This window comes from Thalassophryne amazonica, chromosome 10, assembly GCF_902500255.1.
Source record: "Thalassophryne amazonica chromosome 10, fThaAma1.1, whole genome shotgun sequence".
Classification (NCBI taxonomy): Eukaryota; Metazoa; Chordata; class Actinopteri; order Batrachoidiformes; family Batrachoididae; genus Thalassophryne; species Thalassophryne amazonica.
In genome coordinates, this window is record NC_047112.1 from 76405007 (window position 1) to 76425724 (window position 20718).

Sequence of the window (20718 nt, forward strand, 5' to 3'; positions counted from 1 at the left end):
GCTTTCAGAAAGAAAAAGGTAGGCTACATCATACCTGTCAAAGCAAGACACAAACTGTTTATGCTCTGTTTGCTTGAAGAAAAACTGAATTACCCCACTGAACAAAAAAGTTTATTGTGCAAAATAACTGAACTACAGTAAACATCTCTCTACACTAAATCCACAATTTGGTGATGAGGAATGAGTTCTGACATGGCCATCCCCCCCAAAAAAAAATCTGTGGAAGAGGGGAAGGGGGGGAAAAAAAAAAAAAAACTTAAATCACAGGTATTCATATTTATTAAGAGACATGTCTTCAAGTTTCAGTCACTTACCATCACTGGACAAGCCTGTAAGTAATGTAGCGTCCAGCTGTCTCACTTGGTCTGATAATCTTTACTACCTGCAAATGTGGAACACATTCTACATTATAACAGCCAAGTGGCCTCTGTGTCCGTGTGTATGGCTTTGATCATGGAGAAACTGGGGAGAACTGACATTTGCTGTTTGGTATTTGGAGAACTTGGTGATATTCGCTAACAGTGAACAATGGATGTTGTGCTGTAATGCACCATGGGAGTTTGGGGGTTTTAAGTGTTATTGATTTGTTTTTGTAGTTCAGTTGGATTGGTTAGTTTAGGTTGTCATGTTGCCATTACCATGAGTGAGAAGTGTACTACGTTTGATGTCTTCCGCCACTGCCTCTGTGTGTAAAAATGTAAAACTAAAAGCACCTGCTTGTGGCAGAATGCAGAAAAGACAAAAAGCTTAAATGCAACTTCGATTATGGACAAAGTGGAGAGAGCTGCCATTTGGTGTGCTTATGTATATTGGGTCATAAATGAACGCCACCAAAATGGAACATTGATAGGACTAAAATTTACAACCTATTTTTGTATATGAATATTACCTAATTTGGATCCCCACGGTAGCATGCTAGTTAGAATTTTAGAACTGGTACTATGTATGCAAGTAACTTTCATGGAGTATCTTCAGTGACTGCTCATTGATCCATAACAGTACCCAGCTCCAAACATGAGGCAGAAACCTGGGTGTGGTAATGTGGAACTTCCATCCAGAAAGGATTATCATCTTGTCTAGAGAGCAAAAAAAAAAAAAACTCCACCCTGCTGTGGCAACACTCACTGAAATCCATAGTCCTGGACGTTCTCTGGGTAGATGGGCCTACTATCAGTCAGGTCACTATAATGGTCAACATACCGAGGGACTGGAGGTTGCTCTGGCAGGTAGACTTGTTCCAGTGGTATCAGTTATCACTCATCAGTGAGCACATGAGGCTCAGGTTTAAGCATTCTTGAGGGTCCTGTCATCTCTATTTGTGTTCTGAATCGTGAGGGAGGCATTTTACTCATAGCTTCACTTGGTGATTGATCACTTCTCACCGCCATAGCTGATTTCAATGAGACCACTGGTTACCCAGACTGTATCAGTCTCTATGGGTCTCATAACTGCGGTAAAAATGGGTCTGATTCCGATTCCAGCACTGCGTGCGGAACACAGTACTCAAAAACTCACCTTGTACTGAAGATGACTAATCATGTTCTTATGGGAAGAAGCTGGAGCTTCCCACTAAATTGGTGGGTCTATAGAAGTGTCTGGTTTATAAACTGACCACAAAGGTTGTAGATTCCTTAAGAATTCAGTTCAAGCCTTGCAGACTGCAGTCTGCTTGGTGTCCCAAATTTAATCTGGCTAGACTTCAAAATCAGACTGTTACACATTATCTGGGTGAAGAACTTCCAAACCCAGACACAACTTCCTCAAAGGGAATGTGCTAGTTCTTCTGTGGCAAGACCCTGAAAACGGCTTTGGGTTCTACTGGTGCTGCCACTATCCACAGCAAGCAGTTATCCATACCTGAGGGCACCTGAACATCATCCAGAGTCATAGTGCACAGCTTGATGGTCTATCCAAGCTGTATGGAGAGCTGAGAGTGTGGGCTGTGATGGTACAGAGGGGAGACAATCTGTGGTCTACTGACTGTTGGTCTGCTTATAGAGTAACTGAATAACAGTATTCCTCCAACACTACACCTTGTCTCATCATAGTCCAGGCAGGTTTCGACACAGCCCCAACATATCAATGACTCTACTGTACTCTGTTGTGGCCTAGCTACTTTGAGAAGTTGTGTAAAGTTGATCCTGCTGAGAGGATGTTGACCATTTTTGGTTTCAGCTTCCTGGTGACTGATCCGTTAGTCAGATGCAAATCACCAATTCTCAGTAAGATTCCAAAGCAGGTGAGACTGCTGAGTACAGTAGTGTTCAGAATAATAGTAGTGCTATGTGACTAAAAAGATTAATCCAGGTTTTGAGTATATTTATTGTTACATGGGAAACACGGTACCAGTAGATTCTCACAAATCCAACAAGACCAAGCATTCATGATATGCACACTCTTAAGGCTATGAAATTGGGCTATTAGTAAAAAAAAAAAAAAAAAGTAGAAAAGGGGGTGTTCACAATAACAGCAGTGCGGCATTCAGTCAGTGAGTTTGTCAATTTTGTGGAACAAACGGGTGTGAATCAGGTGTCCCCTATTTAAGGATGAAGCCAGCACCTGTTGAACATGCTTTTCTCTTTGAAAGCCTGATGAAAATGTGACATTCAAGACATTGTTCAGAAGAACAGTGTAGTTTGATTAAAAAGTTGATTGGAGAGGGGAAACCTTATACGCAGGTGCAAAAAATATATTATAGGCTGTTCATCTACACTGATCTCCAATGCTTTAAAATGGACAGAATGGCAAAGGCTCACCCATTGATCAGCTCCAGGATGATCAAAGATAGTCTGGAGTTACCTGTAAGTGATGTGACAGTTATAAGACGCCTGTGGGAAGCTAATTTATTTGCAAGAATCCCCCGCAAAGTCCCTCTGTTAAATAAGACGTGCAGAAGAGGTTACAAATTGCCAAAGAACACATCAACTGGCCTAAAGAGAAATGGAGGAATATTTTGTGGACTGATGAGTAAAATTGTTCTTTTTGGGTCCAAGGGCCACAGACAGTTTGTGAGACGACCCCCAAACTCTGAATTCAAGCCACAGTTCACAGTGAAGACAGTGAAGCATGGTGGTGCAAGCATCATGATATGGGCATGTTTCTCCTACTATGGTGTTGGGCCTATATATCGCATACCAGGTATCATGGATCAGTTTGGATATGTCAAAATACTTGAAGAGGTCATGTTGCCTTATGCTGAAGAGGACATGCCCTTGAAATGGGTGTTTCAACAAGACAATGACCCCAAGCACACTAGTAAACAAGCAAAATCTTGGTTCCAAACCAAACAACAAAATTAATGCCTCGCAGATGTGAAGAAATCATGAAAAACTGTGGTTATACAACTAAATACTAGTTTAGTGATTCACAGGATTGCTAAAAAAAGCAGTTTGAACATAATAGTTTTGAGTTGGTAGCGTCAACAGCAGATACTACCATTATTGTGAACACCCCCTTTTCTACTTTTTTTTTACTAATACAACCCCTGGCAAAAATTATGGAATCACCGGCCTCGGAGGATGTTCATTCAGTTGTTTAATTTTGTAGAAAAAAAGCAGATCACAGACATGACACAAAACTAAAGTCATTTCAAATGGCAACTTTCTGGCTTTAAGAAACTATAAGAAATCAGGAAAAAAATTGTGGCAGTCAGTAACGGTTACTTTTTTTTAGACCAAGCACAGGGAAAAAAAATATGGAATCACTCAATTCTGAGGAATAAATTATGGAATCACCCTGTAAATTTTTATCCCCAAAACTAACACCTGCATCAAATCAGATCTGCTCGTTAGTCTGCATCTAAAAAGGAGTGATCACACCTTGGAGAGCTGTTGTGCCAAGTGGACTGACATGAACCATGGCTCCAACACGAGAGATGTCAATTGAAACAAAGGAGAGGATTATCAAACTCTTAAAAGAGGGTAAATCATCACGCAATGTTGCAAAATATGTTGGTTGTTCACAGTCAGCTGTGTCTAAACTCTGGACCAAATACAAACAACATGGGAAGGTTGTTAATGGAAAACATACTGGTAGACCAAGGAAGACATCAAAGCGTCAAGACAGAAAACTTAAAGCAATATGTCTCAAAAATCGAAAATGCACAACAAAACAAATGAACGAATGGGAGGAAACTGGAGTCAACGTCTGTGACCAAACTGTAAGAAACCGCCTAAAGGAAATGGGATTTACATACAGAAAAGCTAAACGAAAGCCATCATTAACACCTAAACAGAAAAAAACAAGGTTACAATGGGCTAAGGAAAAGCAATCATGGACTGTGGATGACTGGATGAAAGTCATATTCAGTGATGAATCTCGAATCTGCATTGGGCAAGGTGATGATGCTGGAACTTTTGTTTGGTGCCGTTCCAATGAGATTTGTAAAGATGACTGCCTGAAGAGAACATGTAAATTTCCACAGTCATTGATGATATGGGGCTGCATGTCAGGTAAAGGCACTGGGGAGATGGCTGTCATGACATCATCAATAAATGCACAAGTTTACATTGATATTTTGGACACTTTTCTTATCCCATCAATTGAAAGGATGTTTGGGGTTGATGAAATTATTTTTCAAGATGATAATGCATCTTGCCATAGAGCAAAAACTGTGAAAACATTCCTTGCAAAAAGACACATAGGGTCAATGTCATGGCCTGCAAATAGTCTGGATCTTAATCCAATTGAAAATCTTTGGTGGAAGTTGAAGAAAATGGTCCATGACAAGGCTCCAACCTGCAAAGCTGATCTGGCAACAGCAATCAGAGAAAGTTGGAGCCAGATTGATGAAGAGTACTGTTTGTCACTCATTAAGTCCATGCCTCAGAGACTGCAAGCTGTTATAAAAGCCAGAGCTGGTGCAACAAAATACTAGTGAGGTGTTGGAGCGTTCTTTTGTTTTTCATGATTACATAATTTTTTCCTCAGAATTGAGTGATTCCATATTTTTTTTCCCCTCTGCTTGGTCTAAAAAAGTAACCGTTACTGCCACAATTTTTTTTTTCCTGATTTCTTATAGTGTTTCTTAAAGCCAGAAAGTTGCCATCTGAAATGACTTTAGTTTTGTGTCATGTCTGTGATCTGCTTTTTTTCTACAAAATTAAAAAACTGAATGAACATCCTCCGAGGCCGGTGAGTCCATAATTTTTGCCAGGGGTTGTAGTCCAATTTCATAGCCTTAAGAGTGTGCATATCATGAATGCTTGGTCTTGTTGGATTTGTGAGAATCTACTGAATCTACTGGTACCTTGTTTCCCATGTAACAATAAGAAATATACTCAAAACCTGGATTAATCTTTTTAGTCACATAGCACTACTATTATTCTGAACACTACTGTATGGGTAATGACAGTTTGAAATGATGAAATCCTACCTGTCCCCTCTTCAAGCCAAAGTAGCGAGCCACAGGGTCTCCTGCTTGAATCCTCGGTAACTGACTCTCCTTTAATTTACTGGAATTAAAATATTAAGGAAAGCTATTTGAACATGAACAAGTACATTATCAGCAGACACAACTGATTTAATTTCTGTCCGAGTAGGAAGAGCACTGCTCTGAGTACAAGGATACTATCGTGCTAGTAGCTCAGTCACTTCCTCTTTAGTCATGACAATATGTTCGGGAACAAGCTGAAAAACAGACACGAAATTCTTCAAAAACAGAAAAGTCACTTACAGCATGAGACTTTTATGGTGTTTCCTGGAACCACAATGTAGTGTATATTGGGAAATATGGTGTGGGTCATTCCATATGAACTCAACCAGAGGTCCCATAATATAATGAAAACGTGCAAAGTTTTAGTTAGAAAATCTTAAGGGTTTCTGAACGATGGGCCTTTAAATAAGGGGTGTTTTGCCTGTTTTTGACACTTGAGAATTGCATATGATCCTGTGTAGCTGATTTTGGATACCAATATTTCTGAAACGAGCAAAGATTTCTGGCTGAAATATGTTTTCCTTGGTAATTTGAGCCCAGGTTTTCAGATTCTGTCATCAGGAAAGGCCTATTTATGTTTTTGGTCTCCAAAGTGGTGAACATTTTATATGCAAAAATTGAAAAACCTATTTTCAGGGAATCCGAGTCCGTCTACAATCATTTACACTCAACAAAAATATAAACGCAACACTTTTGGTTTTGCTCCCATTTTGTATGAGATGAACTCAAAAGATCTAAAACTTTTTCCACATACACAATATCATCATTTCCCTCAAATATTGTTCACAAACCAGTCTAAATCTGTGCTAGTGAGCACTTCTCCTTTGCTGAGATAATCCATCCCACCTCACAGGTGTACCATACCAAGATGCTGATTAGACACCATGATTAGTGCACAGGTGTGCCTTAGACTGCCCACAATAAAAGGCCACTCTGAAAGGTGCAGTTTTATCACACAGCACAATGCCACAGATGTCACAAGATTTGAGGGAGCGTGCAATTGGCATGCTGACAGCAGGAATGTCAACCAGAGCTGTTGCTCGTGTATTGAATGTTCATTTCTCTACCATAAGCCGTCTCCAAAGGCATTTCAGAGAATTTGGCAGTACATCCAACCAGCCTCACAACCGCAGACCACGTGTAACCACACCAGCCCAGGACCTCCACATCCAGCATGTTCACCTCCAAGATCGTCTGAGACCAGCCACTCGGACAGCTGCTGAAACAATCGGTTTGCGTAACCAAAGAATATCTGCACAAACTGTCAGAAACCATCTCAGGGAAGCTCATCTGCATGCTCGTCGTCCTCATCGGAGTCTCGACCTGACTCCAGTTCGTTGTTGCAACTTCGCACAGCCATTGAAGAGGAGTGGACCAACATTCCACAGGCCACAATTGACAACCTGATCAACTCTTTGCGAAGGAGATGTGTTGCACTGCATGAGGCAAATGGTGGTCACACCAGATACTGACTGATATCCCCCCCCCAATAAAACAAAACTGCACCTTTCAGAGTGCCCTTTTATTGTGGGCAGTCTAAGGCACACCTGTGCACTAATCATGGTGTCTAATCAGCATCTCGATATGGCACACCTGTGAGGTGGGATGGATTATCTCAGCAAAGGAGAAGTGCTCACTATCACAGCTTTAGACTGGTTTGTGAACAATATTTGAGGGAAATGGTGATATTGTGTATGTGGAAAAAGATTTAGATCTTTGAGTTCATCAAAACCAAAAGTGTTGCGTTTATATTTTTGTTGAGTATATAACAGGTTATTGATGCTGGATTCCTTCAAGTTGAGGACAGAACTGTCTGCAAGAGGGAACCTGGCCCTGCAAAAGTCTTAATTTAGAAGTTATGGCACTCTAAAAATGGTTCTGGCTTAAAAATAAAATTAAATTTAAAAAAATACACTTTTGGACCAATTTGTGACTGGCAAATTCATCACCAGGGCAACTACCCATAGTCACAAAACTATTTCTACATAATTGTTGTACATATCTTTTATATATATATATATATATATATATATATATATATATATATATATATATATATATATATATATATATATATATATATATATATATATATATATATATACACACACACACACCTCAGGTCAGGTATATCAAGTTTTTCTATGTATCAATGGCTCATGTCACCCAAAATGAAGAAAAAAAAAAATTTCCACTTGACAGCAAGATTCGAAAAAGCAACCACGTTAACTGGTGCAAGGTCCCACCATTGCTTTATCCCAATTTCAACAAACTCATTGAAAGTGAAAAATATGTCAGCTGATGTTCATTTTACTGTTGTTGGCATAGAGCAGCCAGTATCTGTGGTGGATATTGCTGAATTACAGCCAGGAAAATGTGTTTCATGCATTTATGATAAGGAATGGTTCGTAGGTTGCATTATTGAGCGGTCAGATAAAAATAGCGATGTATTCATCCACTTCATGTAGCCATCAAAAACTGTACTTCTCTCATAGCCTGCTTCTGATCACCAGCATGCCTGCTGGGTGCCCTTCCAGAACATGTCTAAATGTCTGCACCTGAGCTCCAAGGACAAAGTGCAAAGTTTATAAGCTTGCTCCCCATGACACACTAATTCAGAAGAAACTGCTATCATTCGGACTATGAACTCATATATTTCCCAGTATGGTACCCAAATCTCCATATTATTACCAATTTAGGACTACTTACAGAGTTTGATATCAAACATGGAGTGTCATTATTTTTTACACGTTCCTTCTCCATTACTGGCATCCAAAAGTGGCAACTGAGCAACACGCAATTTGTGACTGTCAAAAATAAGTGCAAAGGTCCATAGTTCAGAAACCATTATTTTCCACCTAAAACTTTGCACAGTCATTATACATGTAGAGGCACCAACAGAATTTCTTTAAGCTAAATCTAAGTCGGTGACCGTGGACAATTTTTGAACTTTGGTTGAGTTCATATGGAGTGACCCGTGTTGATTAAGCTGTGACATGACTTAATTGACTTGCGCTTTACTTCATGCTCTGTAATGTTGATAAGCAGCTCCTGCTGTAGAAACTGTTCCAAGATGTACTTAGGTGCCATGTCAACGAGAGACTGAGGAAAAAACGAAGAAAGATAGAAAAAGAAAAATAAACAAAACACATAGCACTTCCATAACGTGATTACACAATGAAATGTTAGAAGGAAAAAAGAAATGCATAGACACAGGAAACATTATACCCAAAATGTATCCTTTTCATGATGGCGGATTAGTTTTTTTTGGGGGGGGGGGGGGGGGGGGGGGCAAGCCCACAACACCCCATATGAAAACATGATTTTTTTTTTTTTTTTTTTTTTTGCAAATTCATTAAAAATAAAAAAAACTAAGACTTCACATGCAGGTAATCCAAAGAGGAGCGTGGATGGAACATGTCATCAATTATTGAACTCTGCAGAAATCTGTAAATAAAATTTTCAAATAAGTTCTCATTTCAAAAACCTGTGGACAATCAAAAAGTGGTAACATTTTATTGGCCCACTCTGTATATGTATTCATAACCTTTGTTGATGCACCTTTGGCAGCAATTACAGCCTCAATTCTTCTTGAATATGATGCCACAAGCTTGGTGCACCTATCTTTGGGCAATTTTGTCCATTCCTCTTTGCAGCACCTCTCAAACTCCATCAGGTTGGATGGGGAGTGTCGGTGCACAGCCATTTTCAGATCTCTCCAGAAATGTTCAGCCGGATTCAGGTCTGGGCTCTGGCTGGGCCACTCAAGGACATTCACAGAATTGTCCTGAAGCCACTCCTTTGATATCTTGGCTGTGTGCTTAGGGTCATTGTCCTGCTGAAAGACGAACCATCGCCCCAGTCTTCAAGAGCGCTCTGGAGCAGGTTTTCATCCAGAATGTCTCTGTACATTGCTGCATTCATCTTTCCCTCAATCCTGACTAGTCTCCAAGTTCCTGCTGCTGATAAACATCCCCACAGCATGATGCTGCCACCACCATGCTTCACTGTAGGGATGGTGCCTGGTTTCCTCCAAACATGACACCTGACAGTCACACCAAAGAGTTCAATCTTTGTCTCATCAAACCTGAGAATTTTGTTTCTCATGGTCTGAGAGTCCTTCACGTGCCTTTTGGCAAACTCCAGGTGGGCTGCCATGTGCCTTTTACAAAGGAGTGGCTTCCCTCTGGCCACTCTACCATACAGGCCTGATTGGTAGATTGCTGCAGAGATGGTTGTCCTTCTAGAAGGTTCTCCTCTCTCCAGAGAGAAATGCTGGACCTCTGGCAGAGTGACCATTGGGTACTTGGTCACCTCCCTGTTTAAGGCCCTTCTCCCCCAATCACTTAGTTTAGACAGGCGGCCAGTTCTAGGGAGAGTCTTCTTATATTTGTGGATGATGGAGGCCACTGTGCTCCTTCGGGCATTCAAAGCAGCAGAAATGTTTCTGTACCCTTCCCAGATTTGTGCTTCAAGACAATCCTGTCTCTGAGGTCTACAGATGATTCCTCTGACTTCATGCTTGGTTTGTGCTCTGACATTCACTGTCAACTGTGGGACCTTATACGTAGACGGGTGTGTTTGTCTTTCCAAATCACGTCCAATTAACTTAATTTTCCCCAGGTGGACTCCAAATAAGCTGTAGAAACATCTCAAGGATGATCAGTGGAAACAGGATGCACCTGAGCTCAATTTTGAGCTTCATGACAAAGGCTCTGAATACTTATGTACATGTGATTTCTTAGTATTATTTTTAAGAAATTTGTAAAAATCTTAAAAAAAAACAAAACAAAAAAAAACATTTTTCACACTGTCATTATGGGGTATTATATGTAGAATTTTGAGAGGAAAAAAAAAACAATAATTTCATCCATTTTGAAATAAGGCTGTAACATAAAATGTGTAAAAAGTGAAGCACTGTGAATACTTTCCGGATCCACTGAATGCTGTACTTCGCAAATGAAAGAAAACATTCTTTGTAATCTTGCTAATATGTGGACCAAAAGACAGTGTTGCATCAAAGATTACTCCTAAATTTTTTACTTCATCAGTATGATGAATAACACATGTATCCAATGATGACATTAACTGATCTTATAGACGTCTGTGTCTCGCAAGACCAACTATACGACTGCCTTTTGTCATCTTCGCTGTTAATTATGAGCAATATCTTGGTATTAGTTCCGACCATGTTTATGGTGCCTACATCTCGAGTATCTCGGAAGACGGACTTGGAGATTTGTGATCGCTGTGAACAATCATGGGACTACAAGTTCCAACTGTACATCCCTTTAACAAATTTTAACAGCATTTATGCAGACCATGTGCCATAAAGAAGGAGGTTGCTGCAAATAAATGGCATTAACTTACTAGTAACAAAAGGAAAAAGATTCTGACATTAATGTATCTACCTGTTTGGCTGATGGTGTCATGCCCATCTGAACAACAATGATGGCTCGTGTGATGTTCTCCTCCTGCATCCTCTGACAGTACATTTTAATTGTCCTGATTCCCACTTTAGGCTCCTCTGAGAAAGAAAAACAACGTTTCAACATAAATTCAAAGCAGAACAGGCTGACTCACATCCATCAGCTCTAGAGTCCCCTTATCTTATTTTCCAGTTAAATTTGGTTGCTTTTTGTTCATTAAATATGAAGTATTCATGAAGTGTCCAGACCTGGGAAAAACACAAACATTTGGTCGGTGGGGTCATCATTGTGTGCCACCAGCACTGTGAGGTCTGTGCGTCTGGGGCGACCCTCGCTAGGTTTGTCTCCAAACTGACTCTTGAACTCATCCAGAGTTTGGTCCAACTCGTCCTGAGTCACCAGGTAACCTCGATCGTGGCACAGCTTTCGGGACACAAGCAGAATAAACACAGCAAATATATGAGACAAATGCTTTCTACTTCCCAAGCTGTCAACCACTCTGGATATGTTTATTCCGGGAAACATTTTGTTTATATACCAAAGTTCAAAATAGGGTCTTCACATGTCTTCTACTGCCACAATTTTAACATTAACATGTGTCTGTGTGTGTGTGTGTGACTCGCTATCTCTCTGACTTTGTCAGATCGGCCTCAGCTTTCAGATACGGCTTGCGCATGGCACGAAGATGTGCACCCTTTATTATGAAAACTTTGGGATTAATTTTCAAAACCTTTATTTTGAAGTCATCATTATAGGCACAAGGTGCCAGCTTTGACAAAGATTGTCAACAAAGATGAGTCACTCTCTGCCTTAAACAGATGTCTATCTTGAACAGGTTCACGGCGGAGAGACGGAAGAAATAAATTAAAGAAATAAATAATACACAAACAGTCTGAGATATGTGAGCCACAGACACACACAGACACTTCTTGATTTATTATCACAAGGCAGAACGTTCTCACGTGCCAGCTTTGACAAAGATTGTCAACAAAGCTCCCACTTTTCTATAGGAATACATACTTCCTACGGGCACTGCACTAGTAAAAAGCAAAACACAAAATCCTCTTATTTGAGAAAATGGAATCAGAAAATAATTGGTACTTTATGCTCAACCAATTATGTAGTTGATTATTAAATTTGCTGTTGCGTAATTTTATGTTGATCACTTCTGAATAATCATTTCAGGTCTGTCAACCACCAGAGAAGGAGATCGACCACGTTTGCAAAAATATTTTGAAGGATCAAAATTCTCTTGTTCTGCAACATCTGTAAACGTTAACAACAGCAAACTGATCTAAAAAAGGACAACTACTAGCTTGTCACCACATCAGTGATAAACAGTGGCCAGTAAAATTAAAATCAAAATGTTTCTCTGGGGGGGGCAAATAATCCTTTTGTCAAGCCTTCTACTGCCACAGTATCTTGCAACCAAAGACAAACAAGACCTCACTTCAATCGAATCATGTGACTGTTTCATTTTACATAAAAATAAGCTTCAAAAGGCACAGCCACATGGAAAAGTCTCTGTTTCTATAATCACCTCAGCAATTCAGTTTCTGTGCACACTGGCATCTTTTGTTCCATGTCAGAGAGTTTTAAAATGCAGCGGAAATAATCGTAAAAAAAAAAAAAGATAAATCACCTCGACCCATCACAGTTAAACATTATTTTGGATGCAAACTCAGATTTGGATGCAAATTTGGATGTGGGATAGGATAAAACAATCCTATCCCACATGTGCAACAGGACAAACATTGTTACTTCCCTTCACGCAAGTACTTCCCTTTACTGCACAAATTTCAATGAAGCACATCTACATAATGTAAAGTAAATCAATATATTTACAGACCTCGCTATTCAATAAGGACATAAAACTGCTTACTGGTCAAGGCTAAAGATTGTGTGCTGTTTGGTCTCCAACTGTAATGCCATACTAAGTGTGGTATATGTATTATTTGACCAGTAGATGTCAGCAGTCTAGAATTAACTGTTAAATGAGTCATCTAGCAAAGAAGCTTTTAGTAAAGCAATTTGTTAGGAAGCCTTGACATAACAATGCTATCACTAGGTATAGGTCTGGGCTCCTAAGGCCCCACTCAAGCTGTAGGTCTGTACTATCCATCCATCCATCCATTTTCTTCCCCTTTATCCGGAGTCGGGTCGCGGGGGCAGCAGCTCAAGCAAAGCCGCCCAGACCTCCCGATCCACACACACCTCCCCCAGCTCCTCCGGGGGAACCCCAAGGCGTTCCCAAGCCAGCCGAGAGATGTAGTCCCTCCAGCGTGTCCTGGGTCTTCCCCGGGGCCTCCTCCCAGTGGGACGTGCCCGGAACACCTCTCCAGTGAGGCGTCCAGGGGGCATCTGGAAAAGATGCCCGAGCCACCTCAACTGACTCCTTTCGAAGTGGAGGAGCAGCGGCTCAACTCCGAGCTCCTCCCGAGTGACCGAGCTCCTCACCCTATCTCTAACTATTACCAGTTTATATGAGCAATGTCTGACTATGCAGGTACCTACTTCCCTACATGTCTCAAGTCTGACAGCAACATACAGTAGATAAGAGTTGGGGTAACTCTGCTGCTCACAACACAATATATTTAAAATGCAGCAGTAAACCACAGCAGAAACACAGAAAAATCATGTACATATTACAATGACAGTCCACTCAGTGCAACAGAGGAGGGCCCAGGAGCAGCACAAAATGTTGTGATCCCATCCACGGTTGATGCAGAGACCAACTCAGGGTGTGCTGGACAACCTCATGTGTGAAGGCGGAGGAGGATACACATGGATACCAGCCCTTCCAGAAGGTACACTTTTTTGTCTTCCTTTGGGCGGCTCCTGTTTGAGGTTTCAACTGTAGATCTTCTGTCTCCATCTCACCTGAATTCCCACTGTACCACTGTGTACTTTGCCGCCAGTTTAAGGGTTGGCCTAGTTGTATCAGCTGATACCAGCTCAACAGTAGCTCAGTCAGTCACGGAACAGTAACAACATGTACTGCCTCCAGTGCTGTTATACTCTCTAAGAGATACACTGGGGTCCAGTCCTTGAGCAACAGCCAATTCAAAAGCGTTCCAATGTATCCAACAATTGGTAATTGGTAATTAAAAGTTTTAAGCATCCTACTGGCACTTTCACTTTGGAGTGTGGGCCGGAGAAATAAAAGCCCACTCCTCTGATCAAATCAACTAATACTTCCAATGCTATAGGTGATGCATCTGTTAAGGTCTTTAAAGCTGGAATTCCTGCTGCTATTAAACATTTCATGTCTACTCAACCCAGATCATACGACGGTCACTGAAAGGTTTGAAGGGTGAAAATCCGCTCTTGACAAGTCTGCAAGACGAGGCCCGTAGCGGGCACCCCATAACAGTCACAGATGCACAGCACCAAGTGTGGGTACAATGGCATAGTCCTCACAGAACTTTTGTCCTGTCAACTCTGACTGATAGGTGGCCACTTTGCAAAAGTTGCACACATGCTTGAAGTGGGTTTGTCCTGGAAAAGACAACTCTGTCTTTTCCAGAAAAAAAAAAAAAAAAAAAAAAAAAAATATATATATATATATATATATATATATATATATATATATATATATATATATATATATATATATATATATGTGTGTGTGTGTGTGTGTGTGTGTGTTAATGTAGAAACTACAATCTGGTAGAATCGCAGTTTCTACCAGTAGAGACTGTGATCGCAATCTCTACTGATAGAAATTCTGATCCAAATGTTGTCAAAGGAGTTCTCAGAGAAACCTGTAACTAATGTTCCATTTGACATACTTGACATACGCAATGTTTGATGATGCAGAACTACAACACCATTTTAATTCATGAATATAGCAAAATATGACTATGACTTCCTAACTGATATTTTATTACATTTCTGATCAATGTTTACTTTTCCAAGTACAGTTGATCTGTGTTGTAGCAGTCTCTAATGGTAGAAACTCTGATCCAAATGTTGTCAAAGTACTCCTCACAGTAAGTAAAGGCAAAAACACAGAAAATGTAATTGATCAATATCATGCATGGCAGAGATTGTGATTGTATCTCTGCTAGCAGAATCGCAGTTTCTACCTTGACACACACACACACATATATATATATATATATATATATATATATACACATACATATATATATATATATATATATATATATATACACATACACATATATATATATATATATATAATTTTGTCATGCCACTACTACCTCTGATTTGCTTAATTCTACGTCATTCAATCGGTGCTACTTTGTCAACTAATCTATACATATGGGGACAAACTCACAATTTTAACTCTCAGACTCCTGATAACAAAACTGATACATACAATGTTCCCTCGCTTATTTATGTATTTATTTTCTGCTAATAACACTGATAACATATCTACGGAGCAAAAAACTAAAAAACAATCTGAAGTTCTTCTGCACACTGCACACTAGCTAAGCTACAAGCTAAACCAACCCAACACAAGCGAACTAAAACCTACCTGCATAATTGTTTTACGAATCTTCCACAGTCTGTATGTTTCCTCTTCGTCGTCCATGACGTTTCAAATATGGTTTCTCACAAACGTTTTAATTTAAGTTTTATTATCTTGGTCTGACTGGCGACGCAAAACACACGTTTTCTTCTTCCGTCACAGGCGTAATGACGCAAAAACTGCGCGCCACTGCACAGGGCGGATAACTTAATGACTCCGTTACACGGGATATTGTTGACACTTGGAGCTGTGACAAGCGGTGCGGTTACGGTGCTAGTGGCGACGGTGGTCTACCATAGCTTATCCACTGCGGTAAAGCGACACTTAAATAGTAAATGATCTGCATTTATACAGCGCATTTCAGACCGTTTTGCAGTGATGCTTCGCCTTCACGCACACTGGCCCTTAGTGATTTTTCGGCCTGACTGGGGTTTGAACCGTTAGCATGTGCTAATGTGATTTGTAACATTGTGCTAGCAACGTTTAGTGAACGTGGTGTTCTCCCTTTCATGTATTTCTTATTTGTTGTGTAAATAAGCAATACAAGTTTATCATTCTGTGACGTAAAGCTTTTATTATTCCCTGCCCTGGTAACTGTGTGGGAAACAGTAAAAGGTGGGTTTGATTGATTGTTGGTAGAGGTGGGCGGATCGATCCTAATATCGATACCAACGCTGGTATTGATATTGAAGCTTTTTTCCTCTCCCGCACGCACTGACTGCTGCGCACGCAGATTCATCAAAGTCTACTCTCTGTAAGAGCAGCGCTGCGCTGTGTCACACAACATGGAGCAGCACACCCTTGTATTGTGGTTTGTCAGCTCTCAGCTGTGACAGTTTGGAAACATGATGTGTTACTCTGAGCATGAGCCAGGATGCAGATGACGGAGTTGAAGAATTAAACAACTGGAAAAGGCCAAGAGGATTCGTGCGTGTCACCTGGCTGTGGCACATAGACTGTTACTTTCAGAAGGGGGGGGGGATGGACCAGTTGTCTGGTTGGATTTTTGCCATCTGCAATCCAAGGCAGTTCTGATAAGTGGCATCCCCTCATGCTAGCACACGTGTTTGTACTTTGCTCTACATTATTGTATGATGTTGGGTATTTGGAACTTTGTGTTCAGCCACTGCAGTCATTAAATCTGAATAAGAGAACATGTGTTCCTGATTATACTGATGTAACATTTTGTTTTTCCACATACTAGAAGCACTTTATATAATGGGTTTGTCTTTCCTCAGGCTACCATGTGGTCAGGCTACCTTTGCCCTGACCAAATGGAGCTTAAGTCCTCATGGCCCAGATTTTGCTTTCATAAGGAGCCGGCAGTATTTTTGATTGTTGTGGACTGTGGACTGTTGTGTTCCTAGTCATCATAGCCGGAGCTATTGGGGGACTTTATCATACCATGTTAATGATCACCTCCACCCTTCAGGACATTCAAACTTGTGTTCTCTCAGTGGAGGGTGACCGTGTAGTTGAAGTCATCAGGCTCCTGAGATTTGGTGTTTTTTTTTTTGTTGTTTTTGTTTTTGTTTTGTTTTTTCCCCTTGAGGAGACTTTACTGAAAGGCAGTCATGCTCCTGATCAGCTCGACTGGCCTTTTGTCTGTTCTGGTGCAGGCTATGGTGAGATTAATTGTAGTTATTTCAAAATGTTGTGTATTATTTATAAATATTTAAGTTTCTTTTGTACCAGATAATATTTTATATACCGTAGTTATGGGAGTGATTTTGACACGGTTGATTATCTACATACATACAATATGTATGTATGTATTTCTTGTTTTATTTACATGTCAGGAAAAAAAAAGTCCATTTTGGAATGTACCAACTTCTAAACATCTATTAATGTTTTTGGAAAGGAAGCTCCCTTCACTCGCATCTCATTTTTCCTCCCTTCCTTCCAAACAGTCTGCACAACCAGAGGATTGGCAGATGGCCACGTCTATTTATGACTTCTCAGCTAAAGACATCGATGGAAATGAGGTGTCCCTAGAAAAATACAGGTGAATCTTTAATGCAAATCTCTTTATCAAATTCCTCCAGTTTACCAATCAGTAAAACATAATGTGTCTGTATCTTCAGGGGCAATGTTGTCATCATCACCAACGTTGCCTCTAAATGAGGCAAAACCCAAGTAAACTACTCTCAGTTTACAGAGATGCACACCAAGTATTCTGAGAGAGGTTTACGCATTCTTGCCTTCCCCTGTAACCAGTTTGGAAACCAGGTATCTATGCTTTTAATGTTTTAGTCAAGTTCCATTCTTTATTAGAACAGGCTTGAACTTTTGGAGCTGCTAAATCACAGAAAGAATGTTAGGCATCATGGGTAACTTGGCATCTTACTCAGGGAGGAACATCATGCTGATTGATGATAGATTGTCAAATTCCTGTTTTTTTTTTATCAGTCTTGATTATTTTTGCGGTGATTATTAAGCTTAACCGCAGGATGCAGCTCAGCGATTTGATTGGTTCTGACGAATTGCATCTTCTTTCGCTTGTTTAATTTTGAAGGAGCCTGGCACTGAAGCCCAGATCAAGGCATTTGCAGAATCCTATAATGTCCAGTTTGACATGTTCAGCAAAATCGATGTGAATGGGGCCAACGCTCACCCGCTGTGGAAGTGGATGAAGGAGCAGCCCAATGGGAGGGGCTTCCTGGGAAAGTAAGTGTTGAACACGTGCTGGATAAAACTTTGTATAGAAATGGGATTGTGTTTTTCTGATTGTGTAACAGAGGTTTATAACAGCTACATCTGGTATAATGATATTGTCAGGAGCATTCTACAAATTGCTCAGTATACTTTTTGATTGAATTACACCCAGATCCTCCAGATCAGTTATTGATTAACATGGTATTTAATCAGCTGTCTGACCTTTTGTTTACCCCTGTACCCCGGCTGTCTTCATTAGTTTGTCTTGTTCTGCGTGACTGTGGGCCAGATGATGAACAAAGGCGCTATTACAATCTGCACAATTAAGAGATTAATAGAATCAAATCTGATACAACTAGTGCGTAATCCGGTAGTTAAACAGCTGTTAAACTGTAAATCACAAGCTACATTAAAGTAAATGTAGCAAAAAATATCTGCTTGCTCTGGTATCTAACATAAATTTCCTCTTCAATTCTTGCAGCAGTATCAAGTGGAATTTCACGAAGGTAAATATTCTCAGTTGTTACATATGCCATTTTCACATATCTCTCACTGTACTGTGAGTGCACGCATAAATGCAAGTAAATCACAGAACTGTCCTCCAATAATCCAGATAGTTTTGCTGTTTTATTTTCACCATGGTGGTATATGAATTGGCCTCCAGTTACTATATACAGATGTTAAAAAAAGCACATCATTACAGCCCTAATTTCTTAATGTTAAACTTCTAAAACAGAAATAACAACCTATCAGTGGGATTTAAAAATGTTATTGCAATGGACTTGTTTCCATTGACAGAGTAAGATCATTGTATTTTGCCAAAAAAAAAAAGTATTCTTTATGTAGAATAGATGGATATAGCCTAACATATGTTTTGCATAATGAAAAATGGTAACATAAAATGGTAACATAACATAAAGTATGTGCAGTACTTGTACTGAAGTACACGATTTTAAAAAGGAAAAATATTATTACCACTTATTTTCTGTTGCATTTGAGTCATGAGTTGTAGTGTTACAGTTTCAATTATAATTACATTATTATGTCATTATTTGACTGATTTTCTTTGTTCATAACCTGTTTATCTTGAATTGTTTCTTGTGCAGCGCTTTGATTGAAAGTGCTTTACGGATACATTTCTTATTATTATTATTATTATTTTTTTATTTTTTATTTAATACTGAAAAAAAAAATCCAACAAAGACGGATTAAAAACTCACTGAAATAAAATATCTTGTGTGATTACACTTTTCCTTTAAGACTGAATTGTTTTGGGTGAAGTCTGCTGTGGTTTTACAAGAATGTCATGTTAAGCAATTATTGATTGATTTGTTATCTCTTTATTGTTGTCTTTGTGGACTCATCTGTTGATCTGTAAACCTACAAACTAATCAGGTTTTTATTAGTCTGAAAAGGTCCATTACTTTTTCATAAACTTTCTGCAGTAATGCACACGCTAAATAAATAAATAAAGCTCAAAATCTGCATTTTTGTTTTGTTTATTTAACATTTGAAAATAACTAATTTGGCAAATACATTTATACTGAGACATTGGGGTGTTTATGGCATTCATACACTACTGTGTGTGTATGAGAAGAGCTGTGTAGTTTTGATGGATTTGTACTGAAAGTGACGTGGATTTATCAAAATAATATAAACTATGACCCTAAATACCTGAACCACATATATAGAATATAAAGTCAACATCAGATACTGACCTGTATTTTAATCATTTACTTAAAATTAAAAGTCAAAAATGACATTTTGTTTAGCATTTTCATGTTCAGTGCATTTGAGTTTTGTACTTTTTGTGTGTGTGTCAAGTTTTTGATCAACAGAGAAGGACAGGTGGTGAAACGATACGGACCGCAGGATGATCCGAGTGTAAGAAAACAAATATTGTGCTTTAATAACTATCAGGTCTGAAGTAGACCTTTAGTGGTTTTACTTCCCTCTCTCCTATGTGTGATTGGAACGATCCACATGAGGAAGAACTTTGTGATTGATTGATTGATTGATTTTTACCTCACAAATTTTGTTATTTACACTTTGATACTGTTGTGATTCTATGAACAAAACTGTGTAATCCTTTGCTGTTTTTGATTTTACATATGAATAATAAATGATAGAATTTATTTTGGAAGCAAACATCCTCCAGCACATAGTTCACAAAAACAGTGAAAGACATGTTAATATGTTTAATTATAAATATTGTCTCTTGCGGTGATGAGGTGCTGTCATTACGACTTGAAATATACACTGACAATTTTTTTTTTTTCCTTGCAGGTTGTGGAGAAGGATCTTGGGACGTATCTCTAATTCCAGAATAGAAGATTATTGCCTCATTACTGATGCACTGTCTGTTTGTTTTCTTCATCATGTAGTCTCACTTTCTATTGTTTCTCTGAGTACCAGTGAATATGGCTTGAATCCACTCCAGACCAGTGACGGTCTGCTCATAAACCCACACTGTGGGTCGGGCAGACCTGATGACAATAGTGTGCAAATCTCCTGGGAGGATTACCAAACTTATATTCACGTGGTTCTCTTGAGAGGACAATAAAGACCAATTAATGTAGAACTGTTGTCAAAGATGTATCTGTGACACTGATGCCACAATAAAGCAAACAAGACTCTATTTAGATTTTTGTCTTTCGTGATTCATGATCATTGCTTGTTGCTGTTTTGACGTGTAAATATTC

General features: G+C 39.4%; 2 protein-coding genes across 5 annotated transcripts; one reads left to right on the forward strand and one right to left on the reverse strand.

Annotated features, from left to right (window-relative positions):
• Positions 1–89: 89 nt before the first annotated feature.
• Positions 90–15533, reverse strand: polr2eb (polymerase (RNA) II (DNA directed) polypeptide E, b). Its single transcript, XM_034180304.1, has 8 exons — positions 15368–15533; positions 11112–11286; positions 10846–10961; positions 8456–8536; positions 5570–5628; positions 5375–5453; positions 315–382; positions 90–217 (listed from the first exon to the last, which is right to left on the reverse strand). Exons 1-7 carry the CDS (start codon positions 15422–15424, stop codon positions 317–319), a joined length of 633 nt encoding a protein of 210 aa, XP_034036195.1. The 5' UTR covers positions 15425–15533; the 3' UTR covers positions 90–217; positions 315–316.
• Positions 15534–15554: 21 nt separating this feature from the next.
• Positions 15555–20654, forward strand: gpx4a (glutathione peroxidase 4a). Of its 4 annotated transcripts, XM_034180308.1 has the most exons (8): positions 15573–15609; positions 15640–15673; positions 17272–17366; positions 17446–17590; positions 17877–18028; positions 18498–18522; positions 19841–19900; positions 20303–20654. In XM_034180308.1, the coding sequence occupies exons 3-8, from the start codon at positions 17296–17298 to the stop codon at positions 20333–20335; spliced, it is 486 nt and encodes a 161-aa protein (XP_034036199.1). In that variant the 5' UTR covers positions 15573–15609; positions 15640–15673; positions 17272–17295; the 3' UTR covers positions 20336–20654. The 4 variants fall into 4 exon arrangements, with proteins under 4 accessions (XP_034036196.1, XP_034036198.1, XP_034036199.1 ...); XM_034180305.1 differs by having other exon boundaries at positions 15555–15673; XM_034180307.1 differs by having other exon boundaries at positions 15570–15692.
• The last annotated feature ends 64 nt before the right edge of the window (positions 20655–20718 follow it).

What these genes read in the sequence shown, in the direction of transcription:
- polr2eb (XM_034180304.1), bottom strand. Translation starts at nt 15,424, where the DNA reads ATGGACGACGAAGAGGAAACATACAGACTGTGGAAGATTCGTAAAACA. An exon ending in TCAACATTACAGAGCATGAA is followed by an intron (nt 5,629 to 8,455) that starts GTAAAGCGCAAG and finishes TCTGTTTTTCAG; the next exon opens with CTTGTTCCCGAACATATTGT. An exon ending in ACTGAGCTACTAGCACGATA is followed by an intron (nt 5,454 to 5,569) that starts GTATCCTTGTAC and finishes TTTTAATTCCAG; the next exon opens with TAAATTAAAGGAGAGTCAGT.